Below are 27,348 nucleotides of genomic sequence, written 5' to 3'. Positions count from 1 at the left end.
TAACTTAAATAACTCACATTATTAATTAATTAATGATAACTCACATTATTAATAACAAATAACTCACATTATTAAAGATACCAGAACTTCAGTTATGACTAGTCAGTTTAGCAGAGACTGTCCAATGGTATATGTGACAAAGGAATGACTGTTGAACCCCATACTTCTTTTCCACAGCATTTGACAGCACAAGACTAGAGGAAAACTTTCTAAATGTCATTTGTCTAGGTATACAGAAGCTCCCATATATATGATACTACATTGTGAAGAATTAATCTTATCCAAAGTAAAGCCTAATCTTTGCCCTTAGCTATGGGGTGGTGATCTCCACGCATCTGGAATGTCCTGCACAATAGGGGTGTCTATGGTTGTTTGGGGGCTTTCAAAATTGGAGAGTTTAACAGTACGATAGATGATGAAGGCTTTGGAACATGCCATATCAGTTCTGACCTCTAGTGGAACAAGAGACAAGAGGTCAGCTGCATAGGCAGTATGTGATTAAGTTCAAATAAAACACTATGTATACATACTCAGTGTACCATCACACACTGATGTTCGAGAAGGTATGGTATCCCTGAGGTCAACAGAAACTTCACCTTTGGGACCCTCCCAGATATTACTCTGTGCATTCCTCCCTTTGGTACATCCTGTTTTGCATCTTTTTGCTATAGTAAAACTGAAATGGTTAAGTACAATGCTTTCCTAAGTTCTGTGAGTTGTTCTAGAAAATCTAAGGGGGTAGTGTAAACCCTTGAATTTGAAGCCAACTGTTCAAAAGTAAGAACAGCCTGGAAACTCCTTATTTCATGGTGGGTATGTGTCCTCTGAAGTGAGGGCAGTCTCAGGGAGCACTGTGACCTAACCTTTGATTTTGACAACACGTTGAATATAATATATTGGATATAATGTTATTAATTTTTATTAAAAGTTTTAAACACAAAGGAATTAAAAAACCTGAAGGAATTATTAACATTTTGATAAACTAGCTATTGAGTCTCCCATTTTTGACTCTCTCATCTTCCTATTTGTTCTTATATACTCTTTTCTTACCCATCAGCATTTCATGTTAAATTTTTGGCTTTGGGTATATACTGGTTCATTGCAATTCCCCCAAATTGGCATATTTCAAAGAACTGGAACAAATACTACTAAAATTCATATGTAGTCACAAAAGACCCCAAATAGCGAAAGCAATCTTGACAAAGAAGAGAATGGATGTATCACACTTCCAGATCTCAAGTTATGTTATAAAGTTACAATAATTAAAACAACCTGGTACTGAAAAAAAAAAAACAACACATAGACCAAAAGAATAGAACGGAGAGCCCAGATATGTATGGACAGTTTATCTATGACAAAGGAGACAAAAACATACACTGGAACAAGGACAGCCTCTTCAATAGATTGGTGGTGGGAAAACTGGACAGCTGCATGCAAAAGAATGAAACTATACCATGATTTCATACCATACACCAAAATCAACTCAAAATGGATCAAAGACTTCTTGATCATGAAATAAAATACATAAAAGAAACATAAGCAAAACATTTCATGACATAAACTTTAGTGATGCCTTTAGGGATTTATCCCCAATAGCAAAGAAAACAAAAGAGAACATAAACAGCTGGGACTATGTCAAACTAAAGAGCTTCTGCACAGCAAAAGAAACCTTTAACTAAAATGAAAACACATCCTACTGAATGGGAGAAAATATTTGCATACCATACATCTGACAAAGGACTGCTATCAAAGATATACAAAGAACTCACAAAACTCTACAAAAACAAAAGAACCCAATCAAAAAATGGGCAAAGAACTAAAAAGATGCCTCCCCAAAGAAGACATTAAAATGGCCAGCAGCCACATGAAAAAATGTTCACAATTACTTATTACTAGAGGAATGCAAATCAAGACCACAATGTGATACCATCTCACACCTGTAAGAATGGCTCATATTGAAAAGACCAGAAACAAAAATGTTGGCAAGGATGTGGAGAAAAGGGAACCCTCTTACACTTCTAGTGGGAATGCAAACTGGTGTAGCCCTACAGAAAGCAGGATGGAGGTGTCTCAAAACAATAAACATGGAGCTGCCTTTCAACCCAGTAATTCCATTCCTAGGCATCTACCCCAAAAATTCAAAAACACTAATTTGAAAGGAAACCTGCAACTTTCACATTTACTCCAGCACTATTTACTCTACTTAAGTTATGGAAACCTAAGTGTCTCAGAACAGATAAGTAGATCAAGAAGATGTGGTATATACACTCAATGGAGTACTACTCAGCCATTACAAAGATAAACTCAGGCCATTTATAGCAACATGGATGGAGCTTGAAGGGATTATGTCACGTGAAATACGTCAGAAGGAGAAATAAATACTGGCTAGTGTTACTAATATGTGGAATATCAAGTAACTAAACTAATAGTCAGATAAAGACAGACTGAAAAACTAACCCTTGATAGCTGATGGCAGCAGAATGGAAACATCAAGGGGTTATGTCACGTGAAATACGTCAGAAGGAGAAATAAATACTGGCTACTGTTACTAATATGTGGAATATCAAGTAACTAAACTAATAGTCAGATAAAGACAGACTGAAAAACTAACCCTTGATAGCTGATGGCAGCAGAATGGAAACATCAAGGGGGGAGGGGGAAAGGGAGAGGAAAGAACAAAGAGAACAAGAAGCACAATGGGGCGCGACAGACCTCTCCTGCTGCGCCTGCTGTTCCCCTCAGCAATGTATTTCCGCCTGCCTGTTCTGTTCCCTGCTCTGGCTCTGGTGAATTCTTTCACCCTCCCATGCTTCTGACTGTACCCAGTGCTTGTATAAATAAATAAATCAATAAATCTTAAAAAAAAAAAAAAAGGAAGCACAATGGTCTATGGTGGTAGAATATGGTGTGTCAGTGGTGGGTGCATTATAGTGGTCATACCTGATTGGGCAACCCCAACATACGTTTGTAAAAAGAAATACATTACATTTTAATATAAATTAAAAATAAATTTAGGGCCTCCCTCGTGGCACAAGGGATTAAGTCTCAGCACTATGAAGCTATCGGCAGCAACTGCAGCACATGTTCAATTTGGCCAGTGAGCTACCCACATGGCGCAGCAGACCTCTCCTGCCTTGCCCACTGCTCCCCTCAGCAGTGTATTTCAGTAGATCTGCCTGTTCTGCTCCCTACTCTGTTTCTGGTGAATCCTCTCAAGCCCCTGCACCTCTGGCCTACACCTCAGTTCTTATAAATAGATCTTTAAAAAATAAATAAATTTTAAGCTTTGGGTATTTTATACATTAGTTTGTTCCTGTTTCTTTGTTCTTTGTGAGCTATGCCTATATATACTACTCTTTCGCATGTGACTTCTCTCTGATGTACCATTAAGTCTTTCTTCTTTTCCTGCTACAGTCAAGATCTCCAAGCTTGGTTCTATCTAGTCTATACACTAATTCTTATTTAGTTCTTTACCTCTGTTTTCAAGTTTTCTCCTTGTTATTTGAAAAATGATAGACGGTGAGGGCCTACAAATACAGACTCTATTATAACTGTAACAGTACATCTGAATGCATGTATCACCTGGCATATAGTAGGTACTCAGTAAATAAGCTTCCCTTTGATGTAACTAAATATTAGGTTAAGATAATACAAGTCCTCAGAGCAAACCAACATTAGGTAAGAATGCTTCATTTATTATTAATGGTAATTTGCTAATGGTCTCAACTTTTTAAGAACTATTCCAGCATCAGCAGAATAATTCTATTTTAGTTTAAAAAATTTATGAAAGAAATTTTAATGATTTATATCAATCCCATATAGAGAGGAAATTTAATCTGTAGATTCAGGAAAATTTCAGAACAAAACTATTTCTCAGAAAGTAAACAATAAAATTTTAAAAAGGCTTAATTTATACCTGATGAAATAATTCCATGTCGATTTCAGCTTCTGACTTCCAAGAGTTTTCATCTAATGGAAATAAAATAAATGACTTACTAAATTTTTTAAAAATACTGACTGTATTTTGTAGCTATGACTATCTTTATAACAAAGTGAAACATGCAACAATCTCTATACTAGTATTGTGCCAACTTACCAGAAACATTTTCTTGGAAAATAACTTTAGTTCCTTTCAGAAAGTTCTTGCCAATTAAAAATACTTCTTCCTCTCCTTTCACTGAACAGCTATGCAAGCTTTTCTTTAAGATTTCTGGCACTCCTGCTGGCTGAGCTGTGGGTACACATAAACATGCTATAAAAAGAACCACCAACACTTATTTCCTATGTAAAATCAACTCTCAATTATCCAGTTCTATAAATTGTCATTGCTGACCCCTGAATTTGACTAGTTTTATTGTGCAACTTATCTTTTATCCTAACAGAGAGCAGGGGAGAAAAGTCCTTATTAATTTTTAATAACTCTTGCAAAATTTTATGGGATTGGTTCATGTCTTAGTTGTCTGAATTTATATATCTTTGTTTTCTCATTGCATGAATCAAAAAATGTTTTAAAATATGAACTTGGTCATGTTTTCATCTTAATAATATCTTTTAAAAAATCAATTTAAAAACAAGCTTGCCCTACAAATCCTAACCTTAAAAATGTCAGCTATACTATGCAACTACACTACACAACTTCTGAGGCAATGGGTGTCTTGGGGCAGTACTAAGGACTTTTTTAAGGATCTGTCATAGGAATCAGAGGTCCTATACCAAAAGAGTATCTGAAAATATTATAGACCAAATCCAATTCAGAATATCCTTTCTACTAGAGGAGCCCCCTGAACGGGATACCCTGAGATTTAAAACTAAAATGCATTTTTTTCAATTACATATAGTAATCAAACACTACTAAAAATAACAAAGAGACAGAGAAGTATTGAGGAGCCAGATCTAAAGACTAAATTGTAATTACCCATCAATTTCTTCAAGTTCAGATTTCCATAAGAAAATTTAATAGGTACTGCTTAGCTATACAGTTTCCCAAGTTAAGTAAATCTAGGAAACAATGGATTAAGCAAAGCTAATTGAACAAAATCATTTTTCTGAGCATTTTACATTCTGATGTGCCATGAACATCCAAGGAGTGGCTATAGCATGGTTACCCCAACATGTCTGATTCCATAAACTTCCTTCCTATTGACACTTATCAACTAATCTTTCACAAGAATATGCAGAGACAGAACAGGCAGACTGACTGAAATACACTGCTGAGGAGGAGCAGTGGACGATTCATGAGAGGTCTGCTGCGCCATGTGGGTTGCTCCCTGCCTGGCCAGGGATCGAGTCGTGCTGCAGAGGCTGCAAATTGCTTCATAGTGTGGTGCTTAACCCCTTGCGCCACCAGGGAGGCTCTAACAAGTATTATAAGATAAAATCTAATATACATTCTATCAAATAAAGCTATAACTAATTTTGCCCCCTTTTAAAAAAAGTTGCCCTAGGAGGGTAGTACTAAAAAGTATCAAAATGGGGCCTCCCTGGTGGCGCAAGGGGTTAAGCAATGCACTATGAAGCAATCCGCAGCCTCTGCAGCACAAGTTCAATCCCTGGCCAGCCAGGGAGCTACCCACATGGCCCAGTAGACCTCTCCTGGCTCACGTGCTGCTTTCCTCAGCAGTGTATTTCAGTCAGTGTGCCTGTTCTGTTTCCCACTCTGTCTCCGGTGAGTCCTCTCACCCTCTGGCCTGTACCCCAGCTCTTGTATGCATTAATAAATTAATCTCAAATAAATAAATAAATAAATAAATAAATAAATAAAAGTATCAAAACGGATCATCTTAATTTGATATAGTATAATCAAATAATATAAACAATATCGCAAAATAAAAATCATATATACTGACATTGTTTGGAGAAATCTAAAGATGTAAAGAACATTAAAGGATGGTCCTTAAGTAAAAAGTCAAAGTAATCAATTCTATTAATATCACAGAGTTGTTAGGATCAAATTGGGTAATACAGTATAATATTTAGTGGTAAACTCCATTGAGTAATACTCAACTTCTTAATGACTTAATTACTGAGAAACTGAAAGCAGGGCTTAGGGATAATTAACCTAGTCTTCTTTCCTTCTTTGTCAACTGTCCACAGCCACAGGCACAATGGATATATTTCAGACTGTTTGTTGCTATTAAAAAGAGGCCTATAGTTGTAGAGGGCTGCTTTGATACATCCTACTCTCATCCAGGAAATTTAACATACACCAATTGAAGTTACCAGGTTCTATTTTCTAGAGCTATCTAAGTTAGCTAAAGCTTTACAGGAAATCACTGACCCTCTAGTCAACCATACCCTGCTTCTGCACAGCCTCTTCTAACATTCCATTAAACTTGTTCTTGCCCAAACCCCTCAGGAACAGTGTTACGCTGCTTGTGAGGCGGTGTAACATCTCAAATTTAGAGTGGTCTAAAAGATCAATAGAAAATGAGAAAAAAAAACTCCATATACTTAATATCTCCTTTTTTTTTACTTACTACACAAAATTGGAGAAGAGGGTGTTTGTAGCGTCAAAGTGGATCCATCTTTCCTTGTGATATTAACTCGAAAAACCAATCTGGCACGAGTGCTTTTCTTCTTGGAACCAGCAATTCCTATTCTTGCTTCAACATCAGCATTCCTCAATTTCAATATCCCCACACAGTCCACACTAATAGAGGAGGAAATACATTAATTGAGATTTTCTACTGTACACAGTTCATCATTCTTTTTTTTTTTAAGATTTATTTTTATTTATTTTTTTTTAAAGATTTTTTTTTTTTTAATAGAGGCATGTTTTTCTTTATTTGTTTGCTTGTTTTTGTTTTGTTTATACATGCACTGGGTACAGTCAGAGGGGCGGGAGGGTGAGAGAATTCACCAGAGCCAGAGCGGGGAGCAGAGCAGGCAGAAGGACCGAAGGACACTGCTGAGGGGAGCAGCGGGCGGCAGGAGAGGTCTGCGCGCCATGTGGGGCCCTCCTCCGGTGGCTGGGGAGCAGCTGGAGATTGAACTGGCGCTGCAGAGGCCGCGGGCAGCTTCGCAACCCAGTGCTCTACCGCTGCGCCACCGGGGAGGCCCAAGATTTATTTTTATTTATTTATATAAGCACTGGGTACAGTCAGAAGCGCGGGAGGGTAAGAGAATTCACCAGAGCCAGAGCAGGGAGCAGAGCAGGCAGAAGGACCCAAGTACACTGCTGAGGGGAGCAGCGGGCGGCAGGAGAGGTCTGCGCACCATGTGGGGCCCTCCTCCGGTGGCTGGGGAGCAGCTGGAGATTGAACTGGCGCTGCAGAGGCTGCGGGCAGCTTCGCAACCCAGCACTCAATCACTGCGCCACCGGGGAGGCCCCAGTTCATCATTCTTAATCAAACAAGTTTCTCACAAAATGTTTTTCAATATGTAATAGAATCTTAAGTTTCTAAATTCAGTAAGTGTAAAAGGATAAATTCTGAATATCCATAATGTCTAACTGTATCTACTTTCATTTGTAAGAATAGTGGAAAAAATAATAAAGAAGTAAAATTGCTATTTTAAAATCTGAATGTAAACAATGGTTTACAAGAGATACTTTTACTATTGTTAAAAAAATTAATTTAGTCTCTTTTTTGCAGTCAACAGAGACACTTTTAAGAAAGGGTGGACTAGTAACTACCTGTCCCCAAAAGAATAGAGTACTATATAGTCACTAACTATAGTCATAAGAATAATGTATAGTCATAAAAATAATGGAGTACTAAACTCATTATATAGCCATTAAACATTTATGTTGTGTTATAACAATACTTAATGTTAGGAAAATTGCTAATCATAAGAGAAAAGCAGGTTACGAAAAAGTACAATTTTATCTCAATTCTCAAATCTCCATTTTATCAGAAAAATGAATGAAAGATAAGGGCCTCCCCAGTGGCTCAGTGGGTTGAACAAAGCACTGTGAAGCTGTCCACAGCCTCTGCAGCACGGGTTCGATTTCTGGCTGGCTAGGAAAATACCCACATGGCACAGCAGACCTCTCCTGTCTTGCCCGCTGCTCCCCTCGGCAGTGTATTTCAGTCAGTTTGCCTGTTCTGTTCCCTGCTCTGTCTCTGGTGAATCCTCTCACCCTCCCGTGCCTCTGACCTGTACCCCAGCTCTCGTATAAATAAATAAAATCTTAAAAAAAAAAAAAAAGAATGAAAGATAATATCTAAATAGTGGCTAAAATAACCAGGAAGTTGAGTTTTGAGGGTTAGTGTTTAATTTACTAATACTAATTTTAAATTATTACTCTATATTTTCAAAACTTTAATAAATACTACTTTTGTAATCAGTAACTCCTGCCCTTCTGTTATATATTTTTATAACTTTCAAAAATCAAAAAAATAAATCTTTACTATTTTTCCAACTTTCCTTTTATTAATTAACCATACAGAGAAAAGTCTTTAGCTGTACAATACAAATAATTACAACACAGATCTACTGATATTAATATATCAGTATTATGGTTCAACTTAAGAAAAAACTTTAATTTTATTTACTTTTTATAAGATTTATTTTATTTATTATGCATACAAGAATTTGGGTATAGACCAGAGATACAGGGGATGAGAGGATTCACCAGAGACAGAGTGAAAAGCAGAACAGGTGGATTTACTGAAATACACTCCTGAGGGGAGCAACAGGAGGGACAGGGGAGGTCTGCTGTGCCAACTGGGTTAGCTCCCTGGCGTGGGAAGGAACTCATGTCAAAGTGGCTGGCGATATAGTTTGATAGCACTGAGACTTTAACCCCTGTGCCACCAGGGTGGCCCCAAAATTTTAATTTTAAATCATTATACATCTAACATTTTTAAGGCAGTGAAAATGCATCAAGTGAAAAACAGACATTCCAATAAATTTTTTCTATGTAGGAGGAATATAAAAATAGAAGATAAGGACAAAAACAGAAGACCAAAATCAGGCTCATCAAAATGAGTCAAAGCACTCTGAATTATCTCTGTCCAACAAGTCCTAATGCAAACATTAAGAAAGGGAAACTTAGGATAGCAAATTAAATTGTTTGTACTTTTAATTTTTATTGTAAAAAAGTCAACAAATAAGTCTATTATTTTCTGAAAAGCTAGTATTTACCTGACTTTCATCAGGTAGATCCTCTAGCAAAGAGCAAAAGAATTTTAAAGTACCACCATTCTGAATAATCTGTTTATTTGTAATGTTTAAAATAGTTTAAAAAATAATTAAGATCTTCTTTTATACATTAGAAAGTAAAATATGGGGCCTCCCTGGTTTCACAGGGGTTAAAGTCTCAGTGCTATCAAGCTATCGCCAGCCACTGCGACATGAGTTCAATCCCAAGTCAAGGAGGTAACCCACATGGTGCAGCAGACCTCTGTCTCGCTGCTCCCCTCAGCTATGTATTTCAGTAGATCTGCCTGTTCTGCTCCCCACTCTATCTCTGGCGAATCCTCTCACACCCCGCACCTCTAGCCTATACCCGGGTTCTTGTATAAACAAACAAACAAACAAATGAAATTAAAATATTTTCCTGTCCACTGCAAAAGTGTAAGATATAATGAAAAAATATTTACTGATTACTTACGCCAGTGTCATGTTGTTGCTCGGATCAAGGCCAACTTCTATAACAGTAGTGCCTTCAATGTCCACTTCTTTGCAGGGAGTTGTATTTCGTCCAGTTACTCTACAGGCTTGATAAAATCCATGTGGTTTCACTCGACCTGAGTCGTTGCCCACAAACACTTGCAACACTACTGGCTCATTATGACCTTCCAGCTGCAGTCAGATAACATGGAGCATAAATACTAATCAGCCTTTCCAATAGACTAATTGCAAAATCAAACATTAAAACCAAATACCATATTTGTAACAAAAGAAATAATTTAAATCCTCAAAAACAGCAGAGGTAAAATATTTCTATGAAGCAGTACTGGCTAAATTTCTGTAGAAAACCGTAAGTTTTAATTCTGCAACAATCATACTTCAGTAAAAAATTTAGATGTTTAATGATAAATTATCATTTATAATCAACTATACAACCAGATGAAAATGAATGCACTTTTCTTTAGGTATTTATAATTTTAAGTATTGCCAAAGAAGTCCATGGGTTACTCAGGATTGACCACCACTACTACTAGAAATCTTCACTGAACTGTGGCAGTGGCATCATCATTGTTATAATCAAATCATTACAGGTCCTGAGCAAGCCTTCATAAATTAAATTAAAACTTGTTTCCTGAAGAATAAATAAATAAAAGTGTTTTGGAGCAAATGTTTCCAATGTTGATTCCTGATAAGGTTCATGTTTAAACACTGGAACTGCTAATGTAGAATGCAGAAAATCACAAACCTACTTGTACAATCAATGTACACTGAAGTACTTAAAATGAAAGTTAGCCTGTCTAAATACTGTTCAACTGACACATTTACACAACATGTACTTAACAATCATTCACCAAACAACTGGCCAAAATGTCTCCCTACTTAGTAATTTGGAAAGATTAGTAACACTTGTTAAATATCTCAGACCACTTGTTTGTTTTCAACAACAAACATTTTTTGTGAATGTGTACTGGAACAAGGAAAGTCTCCTCAATGATGCTGGGAAAACTGGAACGCTACATGTAAAAGAATGAAACTAGAATACTACTTCACATCATACACCAAAACCATCTCAAAATGGATAAAAAGACTTGAATGTAAAACTTGAAACCATAAAATATAGAGAAGAAAACATAGCAAAACACTCCATGACATACATCTCTGAAATATCTTTGAAGACTCAACCCTTGAAGCAAAGAAAATTTAACGGGGACTACATATAACTAAAAAGCTTCTGTACAGGAGACTAGACAATGGCCAAAGTGAAGAGACAACCCACAGATTGGGAGAAAATATTTGCAAGGAAACTGATATTAAAGATCTACAAAAAGGTTTACAAAACTTAACAAAACAAACAACCCCGTCAAAAAATGGACAGAACTAAAGATACTTTTCCAAAGAAGAAATGCAAATGACCAATAGGTATATGAAAAAATGTTCAACATAATCTTATAATCAGGAAATGCAAATCAAAACCACAATTAGATACCACCTCACACCAGTGAGACTAGCCGACATTAAAAATGGGACAAATGCTGGTAAAGATGTGGGGAAAAATATACCCTCTTACACTGCTGATGGGAATGCAAACTGGTCCAACCAGTTTGGAAAGTTGTGTGGAGGTTCCTCAAATTACTAAAAATGGCCCTACTGTATGATCCAGCAATTCCAAATCTACCCAAAGGGCACAAAAACATTAATTTGAAAGGAAACCTGCACTCCCGTATTCACTGCAGCACTACTTACAATAGCTAAGATATGGAAACAACCTAAATGCACAAAAACACATGAATGTATCAGGAAGATGTGGTATACATACACAATAGAATACTACTTAGCAATCAAAAAAAAAAACAAAAACTCATGCCATTCGCAGAAACAAGGATGGAGCTAGAAAGGATTACGCTCAATGAAATAAGTCAAAAGAAAAAAGAATACTATCACATTGTTTCACTAATAGGAGGAATATAAGGAAGCTGAACAAAGGGTCAAAAGAAAAAAGATAGTGCCTTCCTGATACGCAAGGGGTTAAGACACAACCTATGAAGCTATCCACAGCCACTGAAGCACGAGTTCTATCCCCCAGCCGGCCAGGGAGCTATCCACATGGCGCAGCAGACCTTTCTTGCCTCACCTGCTGCTCCCCTCAGCAGGGAAATTCAGTAGATCCACCTGTTCTGCTCCCCACTCTGTCTCTGGTGAATCCTCTCACACCCTGCATCTCTGGCCTGTACCCCAGCTCTTGTATGCATAAATATTAAAAAAAAAAAAAGATAAAAGATAAAACTTGCAGGCAAACTACGGATCTGAGGCACACAACATAGGAGAGAAAGGAGTCAAAACAGGGAGGGAAGAGCACAAGGGACTATGGTGGTGATTCACGGATGATGTGGTGGTGGGAGATTTATGGCAACTAAACGTGAGGGGAAAAATCAAATACTGCACAAAAATGAATAACAATGTAAGAAAATAAAAAAGTTTAAAACAAATAAATAAAACATGATATTTCTCTTGACACATTCTTGGTAACAAGGTATCTCAGGTGCTGAAATAAAGCCTCCATTTAAAGATGTAGATAGTCAACTGATACCTTATTCCATAAATTAGAGATTTAAATTACCTGCCAATCAATTCCTTTTGAGTCAATCTGTACTGACTATATCTCAAAAACTATTTTTCAAGTCCTTAAAACAACTCTACAATAGTCTTTGAATTCACTTTAAAATTTCTTCTTAAATACAAAGTTTGGGGGCCTCCCATGGTGGCGGAGCCATTGAGCACTGGGCTGCAAAGCTGCCCGCAGCCTCTGCAGCGCCGGTTCGATCCCCGGACACTGGCGAGGGTCCCACATGGCGCCGCAGACCTCTCCTGCCGCCCGCTGCTCCCTTCAGCAGTGTATTTCGGTCGGTCTGCCTGTTCTGTTCCCCGCTCTGTCTCTGGTAAATTCTCTCACCCTCCCGCGCTTCTGACTGTACCCAGTGCTTGTATAAATAAATAAATAAATAAATAAATCTTTAAAAAAAAAAAAATACAAAGTTGAGGAAGAATCTAATATTTGCTACCACCACTGTCAAATATAAGGGGAAAATAAGTCATGATTTTCAGATATTTCACTTATCAGAGAACAATCTCATCTCTCCTCTTATTTAAATTAAAACTGATACCAAAGTACAGTATTTGGCTTGTGGTTCAATTGGACTTTTAGTTTAATTTCAACTATATAGAGCTAGTAATTCCTACCTGTATGTTACGCAGCTTTAGTTCATTAAAAACAAAATAACTTATAAGTAAAACTGGAGAAAAATTTTCATATATTACTAAGTAAAAGAAATACCTTTACTGTAGGAAAGCCTTGCTGCGTTCTATCCTTCACTGAGCCACGGCTCCCCTCAGTCAGGTAGCGAGCTCGGTGCTGGGTCTCAGGTTGCACAACTATCTTCAGTTCCTTCCCCTCACTTTTCACAGGATACTGTCCACACAACATAGGGCTCTTCTTTACTCCAGTTGCTTTTTGGTTTTCTAAAGTTCTGAGAAATTAAAACACAACATGGAAAGAGCATCAGAAAGAGTTTTCTACAAGAGTCTTCGAAGATCAAGGAAGAGACAGCATAGGCAGTAATACTAAAACAACTGATTTTCCTACTGACCAAATAACAGTTTAAGGGAGTTACATCTCATAAGCAAAGTATGTATTTACAATTTCTTGATAAAATTTAACTTTTTGGTGCAAAAATAAAAAAGAGTAAGTTCAACAGGGAAAACAAAGAATGTATAAGTGTGGTAGGCAGAAGGAAGACTGAACACAATAAACCAAGAACAAAAGGAAAGAGAGTAACTAATGCCAATAAAACCTTTCACATTGCACTGCAGTCAAAGTAAATTCTAAAAATGACATATCTCTCTATATATTAGTGTTTTATAAAGCTATATGGGTAACTACCATTACTTTCTAATCAGCTATTCAAAGCAAAAGAAAAATGAGAGTTGTAGCAAAAGGAAACAAGAAACAATTACAAAACTGAAGCTATATGTAGCTTTTTTTTTTTGGATAGCTTTTTTAGTACCTCAAAAAGAAAATCATAAGGAATCAGTGATACAATTTTGTGCTGGGAAATTAGTTTTAAATAATCTTTCCTAGAAGACCAATTTTTATTTTTGATTAAATAATTCAAGACTTTAAGCATATAAAATTTTCGTATTTTGGGTTTTAAGGCAATCTAACTTATTTTAAAATTATATTTCTAACATTTACTTTATTCGCTATGTTAAATATATAATGAAATAAAAGTATTTCAAATCATGGTTAGGACTTCGGGTCTATACATTTAAATCTGAAGCATTGCAAATATGTGATAAACATAAACAGAAAACAGTACTACTAGTTTTAAAATAGATTCAAAATGATACATGTACATTTGTAGAGAATCAGGGCCTATAATGCTTTCCATGGTACTCTCTGTATGTGAGGTTTACATGGAAAATTCAGGAGTCAAAAGACAACTGTGGACAAAAATCTCCAAAAGCCAGCAGGTCCTTGGACTCTTTTGACTTCACTACAGAAGAGCAATGGTGGGTAAGTAGCCTTAAACATGGTTAAAATGTTTGCCCCTCCAGCTCTAATTACAGTCTTGCCTAAATTATCCCAAAGAGAGAAAAGGCTGGACCCTCAATCTAACTAGAACTATCAATAGATTAAAACTGACTGTTGGGAAAGGACCAAAAGAATGGAGGAAAGAAAGAACACACAGGGATGCAGCTGAGGTTGACTGGACAAGAGGGAGAGTTCTAAGGGCAAATACTGTGCTCGATCATCATGTCCCCCGAACCTTACAGAGCAGCTGAAACAGCAGATGCTGAAAAATATTTAATAATGAGGGTAAGGAATGAAAGGAACCAAGAAAGGAAAGCAGAGGGAAAAAGGAGCCTCTACAGTATCAAGATAAAGAAAGATCTGGTCAAGGTATGCCATTCATGTAAGTGTGTTGTAATTACATCAAAAATTACCTGTATAAGTCATTTAAAAGGCCCTGGAATAGTCTATGAACGAAAGTATCAAGCTGAAGCTGATATCTTGGGAACTAAATTCTAATTTTCTTTTTGTTATTCTGGGTAGAAATATAAATACTTGCTCTGAATATAAAGTATAGTACCTTATATATGAAATACATTTTTTTATTCATTTACTGAAACTATGTAAAAATACCCTCCCAAATATTCAAAGGATATTAAAATACAAGGAATTAAAATACAAGAAATTCAGAGGAATTAAAATACAAGAAAATGCTAATAGTAGTTAAACTGAATGACTGGATTATGGGTTATTTGTTTTCTTCTATTTTTTCTGCATTTTTCAAATGTTTGTAATAAATATTCATTTTAGAAAAGGAAACATTTAGATTGGAATATAAGGAGAATTTAAATAGCAATTAACTTGGCAAGATTTTTATATTCACTTATCTAGTCATGCTAATATTTTTGAGGGTAAATAGATATAATGAGTCTTACTATTTCAGTAAAACAAAACATTTCTTTTGGGATAAAGACTAGTATGTGAGTTGGCAAAATAAACTCAATATGGTTTACAACTAATTCTTAGAAAAGTAATCATTTGAATTGTTGATTTTTTAAGGTGCTGGTGGCTTAAGAAAAAGTACGTTAATCATAAGGGATTGTACTTCTAAACGATATCTAAAAGATAAAATCTACTCTCTTGCCATATATTTTATTCAGAAGTGATAAAATGCCATTCAAATTCCTTTGCCCTGCACATTCTTCTGTTTTTTTTATGTCCCCAAAATAATATTCATTAAAAAAGGCATAAAACAGGTTTTACATACAGTTGCCATCATAGTTAATGTATAAGTATCCAGAAAAAAACATACAGCTACTGAGTCTTAGGATAGTTAGTCAAAGAATTTAAGAACGACATAGCTAGGAATGTTTAAATATTAAGCAGTCTTTTAAACACTGTTTCTTAATAAACTAATTTTATATAATATTTTGATTAACACAAAATGCCATTTCCATCTTGAAGAACAGTAAGTTGCTGTGCATAACAAATTGGAGAGCACATATTCTAAATATTTAGCATTATAAAATCATAAAATCTCTCCTGGAACTCTCCACTGAACCTTAGATAACTCTAAAGCTATATACCTTGTCTCTCAAAACATTTCTAAATTCCTTTCATGATTTTAACATCTTTTTCACTGAATAGAGATTTTTAGCTTGAGATCCTCTTAACTATTTTTAAAAGCTTACTTTTCTATATATTTATATATGGTTTCATCTTTTTATAAATGTATTCTTATAAATCCAAATTTTAAATGTTCACCATTTTCATATATGCTAGTGTCAAATATTTTTCCATTACCTAAGAAGCTGGACATTTCTTCTGCTGCTTGTTGAGTTTCTGATCCATGAATTATTTCATGAGAGATTTTGTCTTGACAAATATTATTATACTTTCCCTGGATAACCTCAAATCATTTCTAAGATACATCTATCATACAAAAGCAGAAGCAGAAAAGATGTAGGTCAAGTTATCTTTAATAGCAACTGCAAATCAAGTGTGTTGACTATCCCTAAATCACAATCTCATTTGTTTGTCATCTGAAACTTTAACATTTATTTCAGTATATATAAAAATGATAATCTCTCCTGGAACTCTCCACTGAAGCCCAAATAAACACATACCTGTATTTAATGATAGATATGTATACATAAGTCTTACAGATCTGTACTATGTTTAGAGCCTTTTTCTATATCTAACAGTTTGTACAAAAAATTTTTTCTAAAATTCTTGACTCCATTATGGCAACATTTTAAGAAAGGTTATACCTTGTTTTCGTTAAGATAATTTTCTAGCCTGGGTTTTCTAAAATGAAAAACATTTAAAGGTGCACTTTCATTTATCTACATTACTCCAGCAGAGTTTTAAATGAGAGTACAGAAGAAAGTATAATTACTGCTTAGACGGTAGCTATTAAGGTAAAAATACTGAGGCAATATTTGAGGGTAAGTCTGATATACATTAAGAATATGTTCTGTAATACTCAACCAAACTTTTAAGTTAAAAGGTATGAGGGATGTCATCAAGCAGTAAATCAATCTAAAGCTACTCTATCACTTTAGTGGCAGTCTAAAATTGTATGAGATCCTGGGCCAACTGATGAACCATTCCTTACCTCCTAAAAAAGCAATCCCTCAAATGCAGTGAGATAAAATTTAACAAATTATGTTAATTGTACTGTAAGACAATCTAATCAAAAAGTCTAACAAGGATTACAATAAAATTAATGAAGGAATTAAAATATTAAAAATAAATAATAGTATTCTGCACTTCAGCACTGAATACTCTGTAATATACCTACTGAAATACACGGAGTGGTGAGTGAATTGGCAGAGATGCAAGGAAACTCAAACATGTGCCATGATCCTGTTCTGTCACCCCCCAAATAAATAAGCCCAAATCACAGAAGAAATACTAAGAGATATTTTTTTAAATGCTGAATCAACACAATGTTATCCAAGAAAAGGCTCGAAATGCATAAATCTGAATGTCGAGAATCAAACCACTGCTTTTTTTCTTGTTTTAATCAAAGGACAAGAAGTGAAAAAAAAAAATCCTTATAAAAATGGAAATGGATTGACCCTTTTTGGAAGAAAACGTGGTAAGAGTATACAAACTAGCCCTTTGTGAATGTTTTGTGTTGTTTTAGCTAGTCTCATTATATTGCTAGCTATTTCTATAAGTAAAAAAGTATTTTTGATCCTTTTAAAATACAATCCACTTGAAATTAAAGTCATTTGAAAACTCTTTCATTTCCTACCACTTACCCATACCCATAACATACCTATTACTAAATTCTGTTGATATTTTACTTTTTCTAGAGTGAAACTTGGTAATTTAAAGATAAACTTTCATGTTTTTCAATGATCAAATCAGTATTTTAGCTTTATATGCAAACTTGAGCCCAGCAATTAATAAAAGTGGGGAATGATTTTTTTTTTTGTTTTGCATAATGTAGATAGAACTTTAAAAAACGTGAATACCAACCCATTTCCTGCTTTTGAGCTGCCTTTGTTGTCCGTGGTAAGCTGAGAAAGCACATAGTGAGGTGCTTTGGCACTGTCGGCATCAAATATATCCATATTAGATTCTTCACAATCTCGTCGTTTGACCCCCGGCCTCTGCTTTGGATTTCGTTTTCGTGATTTACGAGGTACCTCAGTGTTATCATTGTAGGAACTGGTGCTCATGTTACTGAAGTTGGAGGGGGAATCCTCCATCCACATACTGCAGCTCTGCTCTGATTCCAATCCACACCCCTCATCCTGGCAGGACATCCGACTGTTATCCAGCAAGTCCTCAGGTGGTGGTGAGATGTACAAGACTGTGTGCCTCTTCGGTGTTGATGGATGCTGCTGAACTGTGTTACTGGTTAACTGCTTTTCACTTACCCCTCTGTTACTTACCCCCAAGGCTGAGGAGCAGCTCTCCACTTGCATAGCCTTGCTGTCGGTGACTGAGGTAGAATAAATGGTAGGGCTGGAAGAGGTGGTAAAGGAGCTGCAAGCACCGCCCATGGAGGAAGAGGAGGGAGCTGAAGAAGCATCTGCGGTGTACAATTTAAGAGTAAATACACTATACATGTTTTCACCTATGCTGGCTAGCAGTCCCATTGAAAATGTGATTTTTGAACTGATTGTTTTTCCCCAGAATGAATAGTTGGAATTTGGTTAAGTTTTAGAATATAAATGCTTCAAGCAATACAAGGCCTAAGAAATGCAATTTTTTAAAATGCCCAAATAGCATTATGTTACTTGTCTTATAATTGATAGATTTTAAAAATCTAATTTAATGTTTTAAATTGTAAAGTAGAATAAAGTTTTCATTGCCTCAGCCAGGTGTTCTGTTGAATTTTAATCATTTAAAATAATAAAGAAAACCCCAATATGAAATATATGCTTGTGGTCCACATTCAATGCCAATTAAATAATTCATTATAGAATTTGAAAGTGGGACTGTGCTTAGCCACAAAATATTAAAATAAGTTTCTAACCTATGAAGCAGAGAACTACAGGTCATTTTTAATGCAGACACTCCCTGCTTCAGAGGCAAATCCTGGAATAAAAATATGAGAAAATAAATGAGAAAAGAGCTGCTGATTATTCCAGATATCAATTATAAAATGAGAAATAAATAGAAAAAAATATATAATCAACTGAATTGGAGGCAAAATGGAACTGGTACCGTCACTACGATTATTGTAAAATCTAGAAGAATAAATGTGAAAAAGGTTTGATTTGGAACATGCTGGGCTGTAGAAGATAAACAAGTAAACCATTGAGAGTCTCCAGAAATTGTTAAGTGGCAGTAAACACCAAGGTCTCTATACTAGATAAATCCACCCTTTATGGCAGAATAAAAAACAGAGAAAAGATTAATTATTGATCAGATTTCTCTTATAAAGTACTTGATGACACAGTCAGCAACTGGTTACCACTGTCTTTTCCTCTCTTTTCAAAGGACCAGCTTGATTTTATCTACAAAAGGGAACTTCCTGATATAAATAACAGTAAATTTTATTGGCTGAAGTCTAACAAAAAATAGCTAAGCAGCAAAAAAATCTCTGGAGAGCATCAGAATTAGTTCCTATAAAGTTTTTAAAAACCCATTTATCTATTATGCCTTACAAATAAGATGTAAGTAGATCTTTTTACAATGTGTGGCAACTGGCAGAATAGTTCATTTAAAACACTACTTTAGCCCTTAACAGCAAAACCTCAGAGGCACACTAGTATTGTTAAGGTTGGAAGTTTATCAGTTTTAAAATTTTAGAAATACAATTTTATCTTGTATAAGAAATGGAAAGATTATAATCATCATACACAAAAATAATAGGTAACATGTAACAACAAAAAGATGTGTTTAAAACTAAAATAATTTTACCTATAGACAAATATGCCACTGCTTTAAAGTGGTATGATAAAACTTAAAGTTGTGACATACAGTTATTGAAATTGCAACATTCATATCAATTATAAAGAATGAAATGTAAGAAAATGGCAATGTTCAGATAATCAAAAGAATTTTTTAGTGCCAAATATCTATTTTTAAAATGGAAACATGTACCAAAACACTTAAATTACTTGAAAGAATCCAGTTCACCCATAGTTTTTCATTGCTGTCAAGGCTGAAGAGCACAGTAATTAATATTACCATCAATAATGTAATTTATATAATGTTACATGGTACGATTTCCCAACTACCTTAATAAATCAAAGAACCTAGAGCAATTAGATGATACCAGTTCCATTTTCCAGTTTGTATCCTTGTCAAATGCAGTAGCTGAAATTGGAAAATTCAGTCACTTTAAACTGCATTCCAATTTAAAGAAAAATTCATCAATTTCGTATCATGCATTAATGCAATGTTTTCTTAGTAAATAAATATTTTAAAAGATTTGTAAAAACTACAAAATCTAGATGCTAATGTCAGTGACAGTTTAGGAGCTGATTTGTAGCCACTTTGGGTTTAAATATAAAATTCTCCCCATTTAAAAAAAAAATCATAAAATTCACTTTAGAAAATACAGGAAAGATATCATATCTAACATTCCTCCATTTGTTCCAACTATTGGCAGAAGTGAAACTAAATTTTGTGTGTATGAGTCTATGTTCTTCATTTTCAGAGAAATACAAGTATGCAGCATGCAATATTTGCAGTGGAACACACAAAGCATGCAGCATGAATGCTGTGAACTTGTATTTCTATAAAGCATCTTACCCCAACCTGCCCTTTTTGAATCTAAGTACCATGCACATGAGAATGCAGAATATGAACATCTCAGGGATCCCTGTCCATGACAGATGAAAAGTACATGTGAAAAGCAATCAGGAACTCAAAAGCAAGTTATGTGATATTTATGAATTAAAATTAAATTTAAACTGCAAGATATAACCTCACATTGCTCTCTGAGGTACACACAATTTTATCTTGCACTTCTTACCAAAACAATCATGGTTATAAAATCCAATTGATATAATAATACTTAAATGTCTGTTCTGGGACAGGTATGCCAAACTGTGATCTCATACCCTTCATATATTAAAATATTCTACACATTTTCCTTGGACACCTAGTACAAAATTTTTATATTTTACCTGAAGTTTCCTGGATATACTTATTAGATAAAAAAGTTCATTAGCACAAAACTATGAAACTGAAAACATAAACTCTGTCAGAAGACAGCAGTAAGTATCCTTTAATTAAAAAATACTTTTAAAACACTACTTCAGTTTGATCCTAAATTATAGATTCTGCTCATTTTAACAAGTAAGGCAATTTTTTTAACTAAAATATTCATTATAACAGTATCACTTGTTGCTCTGATGATCATAATAGAGTAAAAAATCTTTCCATAAAAATGTTACACTGTGGTTAGCAAGACATCACTTAAATGTATTAATAATACCAGGTAAGATGGTGAAGTGGAGAAAAGGAACTGTGGGCCCCCGAGAGCATGGACAATACCCTTCTCAAGTTAGACCCATCTAATAGCTAGCACAATGCCTCGTACGTTGTGCAAATTCAATTTATTTCTTTAACAGAAGCCAATATTTGGCATGTATGTTGATTTAGACTGAAGTCAAACTGGCAAATACATGTACAGATGTGTTCATCATCGATACATTAGGCCTTTTCTTAAAAAAATAAAGTATTTACTACTCAAAATGCTTAGAATATATATTCCTATAATAGCATTATCTGACACAGAAAAGGATTTAGAAGTATCGTAAGAGTTCAGAGGTAACTAAATTCTTCGTATTGTGTTCTTTTTATTTCTACAAAGAATGTGCTAATAACATTCCTTGAATCTATATATAAATCAAATTACCTACTTGTGTATTATTTATAAATTCTCCAGGGGGAAAAAAACCCTTAGTGTTACCCATTTGAAAATAAACACAAAAGTAATATTAAGAACATTTTAGATTTCTGAACACTAATCAGACATTTCCAAGCATTCCCAGAAAAAGTACTAAAAGATCATTTCTGGAAATACTGTAAATGTATTTAAAATATCTACAAAGACCTTGCAGTAACTATAAGATTAAATGATATTCCAGAGAACTCACCTACGTATTTTTTTTTAATTTATAAATTCTCATAAACAAACTATGCTAAATCTACCTCTCCCAGGGTTGAGTCTCCATTTTTATGTTAGGAATGCAGAGACTATATTTAATTGCTGGATATTAAAAATACAAAATTCTAATATATAAATCTTTTAGTTAATTGCTTTTATTTTCTCAATGAAAAAATTGTTATAATGTATTTCTATTTTATAACTTTATAATTTTATTTGCTCCTTAAATCCCTAACCTTTCCAAGTTGGAAGTTTTTCTGAAAATTATTCTCTCACTTAACTAAGATTAAATTTTCATTGATTTTTTTTTCTTTTATTAAAGAATTATCTTTCAGTCAAGAAGAATTGTATTTTTCTATAGCATTTTTTTGTGATCATAGTTTAGAGAGCACAGCATACCAAAGGGAAAACTGATAGACCATTTCTAAAAGTTACTAATAATGGAAACTTATTATCTCAAAAGAGAAGATAAATCTAAAATTTATAAGGAATCATTACATAATTTAATGTTCTATATCTAAGTCTCATGGTTCTGTTCTAGGTGGTAGCCAACTATTATACCAAATGTTAGTAATGATCATGAATTTAAATATGCATACATACACGTGTGTGTATTAAAGTTTGTGACATTAGTGGAACCATCAAGGTTCGCTATAATATATTCAAAGTTGTTGGAACAAAAAGGGTAGAAGATAATATTTACATGGATATCCCAGAATTTGCAAGTACTACTGATTTGATGAAAATGTATTTTAAAGGGTACCACATATAGAAATCCATGTAGATGTTATACATACTTTGCCTAAACTATTTTAAAATTAAGAATTATTAGTTCTAGATTTGTGAACTAGAAATTATTTCAACTACTAACTCACATTAGTGCTTGAACTACAATAAAAAGATATACTTTATATTAACTTTTTATAGAAAAGCTTTGAAATTAGAAGGTCTTTAAAGACCTCGAAAGAAACAAATACCTATCACTGATTTAAAATATGACAAAAATGACATTTAACTAAACTTCCCAAAAAAAAGTGATCCTTAGCATTTAAATATGCACATATTTTCCTAACATTTCAACATTGATGTAAATCAGTTGTTTCCTTTAAAAAGCCATTAAAACAAAAGCCATAAAATTCTGCAAGTGTGCTAAGTAAACCAATAGTGGAACGGAGAAGGAGTAAAATATTGACTGTCCAGAAAATAATAAAAAACAATACAGGGTGTTTGGACACACTTTCCAGTCTAAATTTCCAATCCACCACACTGTACAATCTTATTCTTTTTTAAGTATTTCATTTTTCTTACTTGGGACAATGACTTCAAATCTAAACATCTTATTTGATAAAAGTCACCAGATACAAAAGACGTATTTTCAGATCAAAGAAGAAAGATATTCCGAGAAAAAAAAATTTAAGGCCAACATTCATGTCACCAAGGGAATGAAAAATCTAGAACACACAAAGTGGCTGCAAACCTGCTTTGTCAACACCTTACATGCCAACCTTCATTTTCTACTTTTCTTCTTTTTCTTCTTATAATATTAATGTGAAGTTTAAAACTTTACAGAAAGTTTTAGTTTCAATCAGTATCAATCCACTATTTAGAAACAAAAAAAGAAAGGAAGGAAGGAAGAAGAAAGGAAGGAAGGAAGGAAGGAAGGAAGAAAGAAAGAAAGAAAGAAAGAGAAAGAAAGACTTATGAAGAAGTCTGAAAACGAGACCGACCTATACCCTGGGTGAGATTGGATGGGTTAAGTGTCTCTGGCACTATTTGTCTTCACTATTGACAGACACTGTCACACAACCCACCACACGATGCCTGTCTCTGAATGGCGAAGCTAGAATGCAAGTTAAGTGTATTAATAGAAAAAACAACTAGCATCCCAGCATATAAAATAAGCAATCCAGATTACTTTACAAAAAAAAAAAAAAAAAAAAACCGAAAATAAACAAAAACCAAAAATTGTAGGGTTGATCATTTAACTTACATGTTTAAAACAGTTTCAATTTCCCATTTGTACTTTCCCCACCCAACATAAGTTTACATGCTACAATAAGCAATGTTCTAAAAACAAACTTTAAAAATTAAAATTATTAACATCCAGATAAATTCATGTGGGAAAATTTCTTATCCAAAAATTTTATTAACTCATATTCACCAATTTGTTTTCCTGTTTACCAATGCAATCTAATCCATAAACCAGAATGCTCTCTCTCAGAGGTGTTTTCAAGCTATGCCCTTACCCAAACTCCTTCAAAGAGTGGAAAAGAGTATGTCCTAACCAATATATTCAAACAGTAAACATAGCTGTATTTTAGCAGCAAAAGTTTTTAATTTTTTTTAGAGTTATTTATTTGTTTGTTTGTTTATTTATTTATACAAGCACTGGGTACAGTCAGAAGCGCGGGAGGGTAAGAGAATTAACCAGAGCCAGAGCGGGGAGCAGAGCAGGCAGAAGGACGGAAGTACACTGCTGAGGGGAGCAGCGGGCACTGCAGGAGAGGTCTGCGCGCCATACGGGACCCTCCTCCGGTGGCTGGGGAGCAGCCAGGGATCGAACCCAGTGCTACAGAGGCTGCGGGCAGCTTCGCAACCCAGCGCTCAACCGCTGGGCCACCGGGGAGAACCGAAAGTTTTTAATTTTTAAGGTAACTCATATACTTTCTCATTTCCCCCCCCCACCCCAGAAAGTTAAAATTTACACATTAAAGTTATATATGCCACTGTGCATGAAAGGTGTAACTCTAAAGCCTTTTTTTTTTTTAAAGATTTATTTACTTATACAAGCTCTGGGGTACAGGCCAGAGGCGCGGGAGGGTGAGAGAACTCACCAGAGACAGAGCAGGCAGAATGACCGAAATATACTGCTGAGGGGAGCTGGGGTGGGAGGAGGCAGGAAAGGTCTGCTGTGCCATATGGGAATCTCCCCGGCTGGCTGGGAATCGAACTGGCACTGCAGAGGCTGTGGACAGCTTCACAGCGCTGCGTTCAACCTGCTGTGCCACTGGGGAGGCCCTGCCTCTAAGCAGCACTATTGCTGAAGTTGAGAGATATGTCACTAATTTATTGGACACTATTTCTTCTCCAGTCCATCAAACTGCCATTCATGGTTCTAATGCTACACAATAATTACTCTTCTGTTTTAAATATGAATTCCCCTAATATAATTATTTTCATGTTGTCAGAGTTGTCATGATTTACATTCAAAGAGTATTTACTAAAGAACATTTCCTGAAAAACAAAACACTTATAAAATGTGTAAGTGTTCTGACACTGAGTAATGTTTTACTATATCTGTTTAATATATACTTTAACCCAAAGAATCTAAGTCCAATATGGAATACATACTATGTAACATTATACAACTGGGTACTTAAATTCTTTCCCATTGGAAGATAATGATGCTTCCTAGCATTTAAGATTTAAGTACTACTCCATAACAGTAGTTAATACTTGATAAAGAGATTAAACCTCAAAGACTACTCTTTTATCTCAAATCATTTAAACACAATGGGAAATAATTATACTAGCTGATACCTACATTTATTACACCAAAGATCCCAGAAAATACAGGTTAAAAATAGAAAAAAAACTACTGTCTCTCTCAAAGGTAATGTTACTTTAAGACAAAATCAGATGACCACAATATTAACTTAAATAAGAACTGGAGGAGGGTGATCCTCTTCTGGTTCATAAGCATGATGATTGGGTGTTCACACGGCTGTGTGAGATGTGCCTCCCCCCTTAAACCTTGTTACGACGTCGGCACATTACCCTTCTGATGTGGGGGAAAAAAAAAAAAAACTGGAAGAAAAACATGGTCTTGAGGGATGCTGTTGGTTTTTTTTTTTTATTTACATATATATTTTACATCACTGTTCATTTTTGTACTGTGTGCTTTCTCCTCTCAGGTGTAGTCCCCATAGAATTCCCACTACCAATTCACCTGTGAATTGGTCCCTTGTGTTCTTCCCTACCCTGTTTTGATCCCTCTGCATCCCCTCCCTTGCAGAATGTCTCTGATTTATAGTTGCCTGCTAATTTTGTTTTTTTTTTATTACTATTGTTATTTTTTTTCCTGATCCCTTATTTGGTTCCCCTATACTCCTCCTGTAAGTGAAACCATCTGATATTTTTCTTCTTCCTTCTGTCTTATTTCGAGGGATGCTATTTTTTAAGGTCATTTCAATGCTCTATCGTATGATACATTTTAACATAGTTTAAATAATAAAGGTATCAAAAAAAGTAATAAAGGTATCCCTGCCCCATCTTTAATCTAGTACCTTCACATTTTTTATATGTGATTAAAAAAACTATTTCTCCCATAAAAAACTTCTAATTTAATCAGGTGTTACATGGGCCTGGATTAGAGCGTAGTATTCGATCCAGTTGTAAAAAAAAAAATGGGTAAAAAGAAGTCATAAATTGCTCTATTTGAAGTTATGATAATTGATCATGCAACTTATTTCATTTAAAAACCTAGAAAGAACTTTTAAACAGTTTTGCCAAATCACCCCTTCAGAAACTATTTTTCTCTTTGATTCATTCTCTAAGTTCTTTGTATTTATAAGGGTTCCCATTATAACAATATCATTGGGAAAGAGTAATTCAGAAAGTAAATCCCATGATGCAATTGTAGCTACATCTTGACTGACATGCAAAACTTCAAAATAAGGTCAAAAATAAATTAGGTGAGAATGACAAAGAACAAAGTCAAAAAACTTAATTTTAGGGGCTCTCTGGTGGTGCAAAGGCTAAGTCTCAGTGCTATCAAGCTACTGCAGCCACTGCAGCATGAGTGTGCTACCTGGCCAAGGAGCTACCCCAAATGGTACAGCATTTTTAATCTCCTGTTTAACCAACTGCTCCCCTCAGCAGTGTCTTCGGTCCATCTGCCTGTTCTGCTCCCCACTCTGTCTCTGGTGAATCCTCTCACCCTCTTCGCACCTCTGACCGACATCCCAGTTCTTGTATGCATAAATAAATTTTTAAAAAAGTTTAATTTTATAAAAATAAGATAGATCTTTAAACCTTAACAAAGAAAGGAGAAACACAAGGGAGGTGAATGTTTACTAAATGATCACTAATTACGAAATGATGTTACGTATTTTACATATTTTTCTTTATAATAAACAAGAAAAAGTTGGTATTATTGTCTAGTTACAAGAGCTAGATCAGAAATTTATTTAACTCCCACAAAAGACTGTCTATATAATAGAAATGAAATGATAGCAATCAGATTCAAATTAGATTTTTGTGGTTTCAAAATCCATGCTAATGTTATTATACTTCATATGTTGGAAAAAAATAGAAATAAATAAAGCTATAATGTGTGCTTGTGTGTGGTAGGAGGGAGGGAGGGAGGGAGGGAGGGAGGGAGACCAACCGAGAAAGCGAGTGATAGAGCATATGCACAAGCTGTAGATTGTGGCTTTATGGTCCTGGTACTTTAAAGCGCTTTCTCATTCACTTTCTGATTTATTTTAATTGACAATAATACCTTATTATGAAGAGTGGGAAGAATGAATTGTATCCAAACTAGATGAATAAATACCTCCAGTTTCTAAAACTTTAATATTTAAAACTAACACCCATGTACACTCTCCTCTTATTTAAC

General features: G+C 34.9%; 1 protein-coding gene across 4 annotated transcripts in view; it reads right to left on the bottom strand.

Moving 5' to 3' along the window:
• The window catches only part of NFAT5 (nuclear factor of activated T cells 5), a gene marked incomplete at both ends in the record, with an annotated part of 102,551 nt that overhangs the window by 16,360 nt on the left and 58,843 nt on the right, over positions 1-27,348 (bottom strand). For 3 of the 4 annotated variants that reach the window (XM_084257193.1, XM_084257194.1, XM_084257195.1), the window contains 6 exons: positions 3,917-3,969; positions 4,097-4,231; positions 6,477-6,649; positions 9,557-9,747; positions 12,908-13,100; positions 17,633-18,191. In XM_084257193.1, coding sequence (XP_084113319.1) covers positions 3,917-3,969; positions 4,097-4,231; positions 6,477-6,649; positions 9,557-9,747; positions 12,908-13,100; positions 17,633-18,191 — 1,304 coding nt within the window. Of the gene's footprint in view, positions 1-3,916; positions 3,970-4,096; positions 4,232-6,476; positions 6,650-9,556; positions 9,748-12,907; positions 13,101-17,632; positions 18,192-27,348 lie in introns of those variants that run through there. The other variant, XM_084257196.1, reaches the window with a different exon arrangement.

The sequence above is a fragment of the Talpa europaea genome (genome assembly GCF_964194135.1).
Source record: "Talpa europaea genome assembly, chromosome: 16".
NCBI classification, from domain to species: domain Eukaryota; kingdom Metazoa; phylum Chordata; class Mammalia; order Eulipotyphla; family Talpidae; genus Talpa; species Talpa europaea.
The sequence above is the reverse complement of the archived record's forward strand: the minus strand, read 5'-3'. Positions and strand labels throughout refer to the sequence as shown.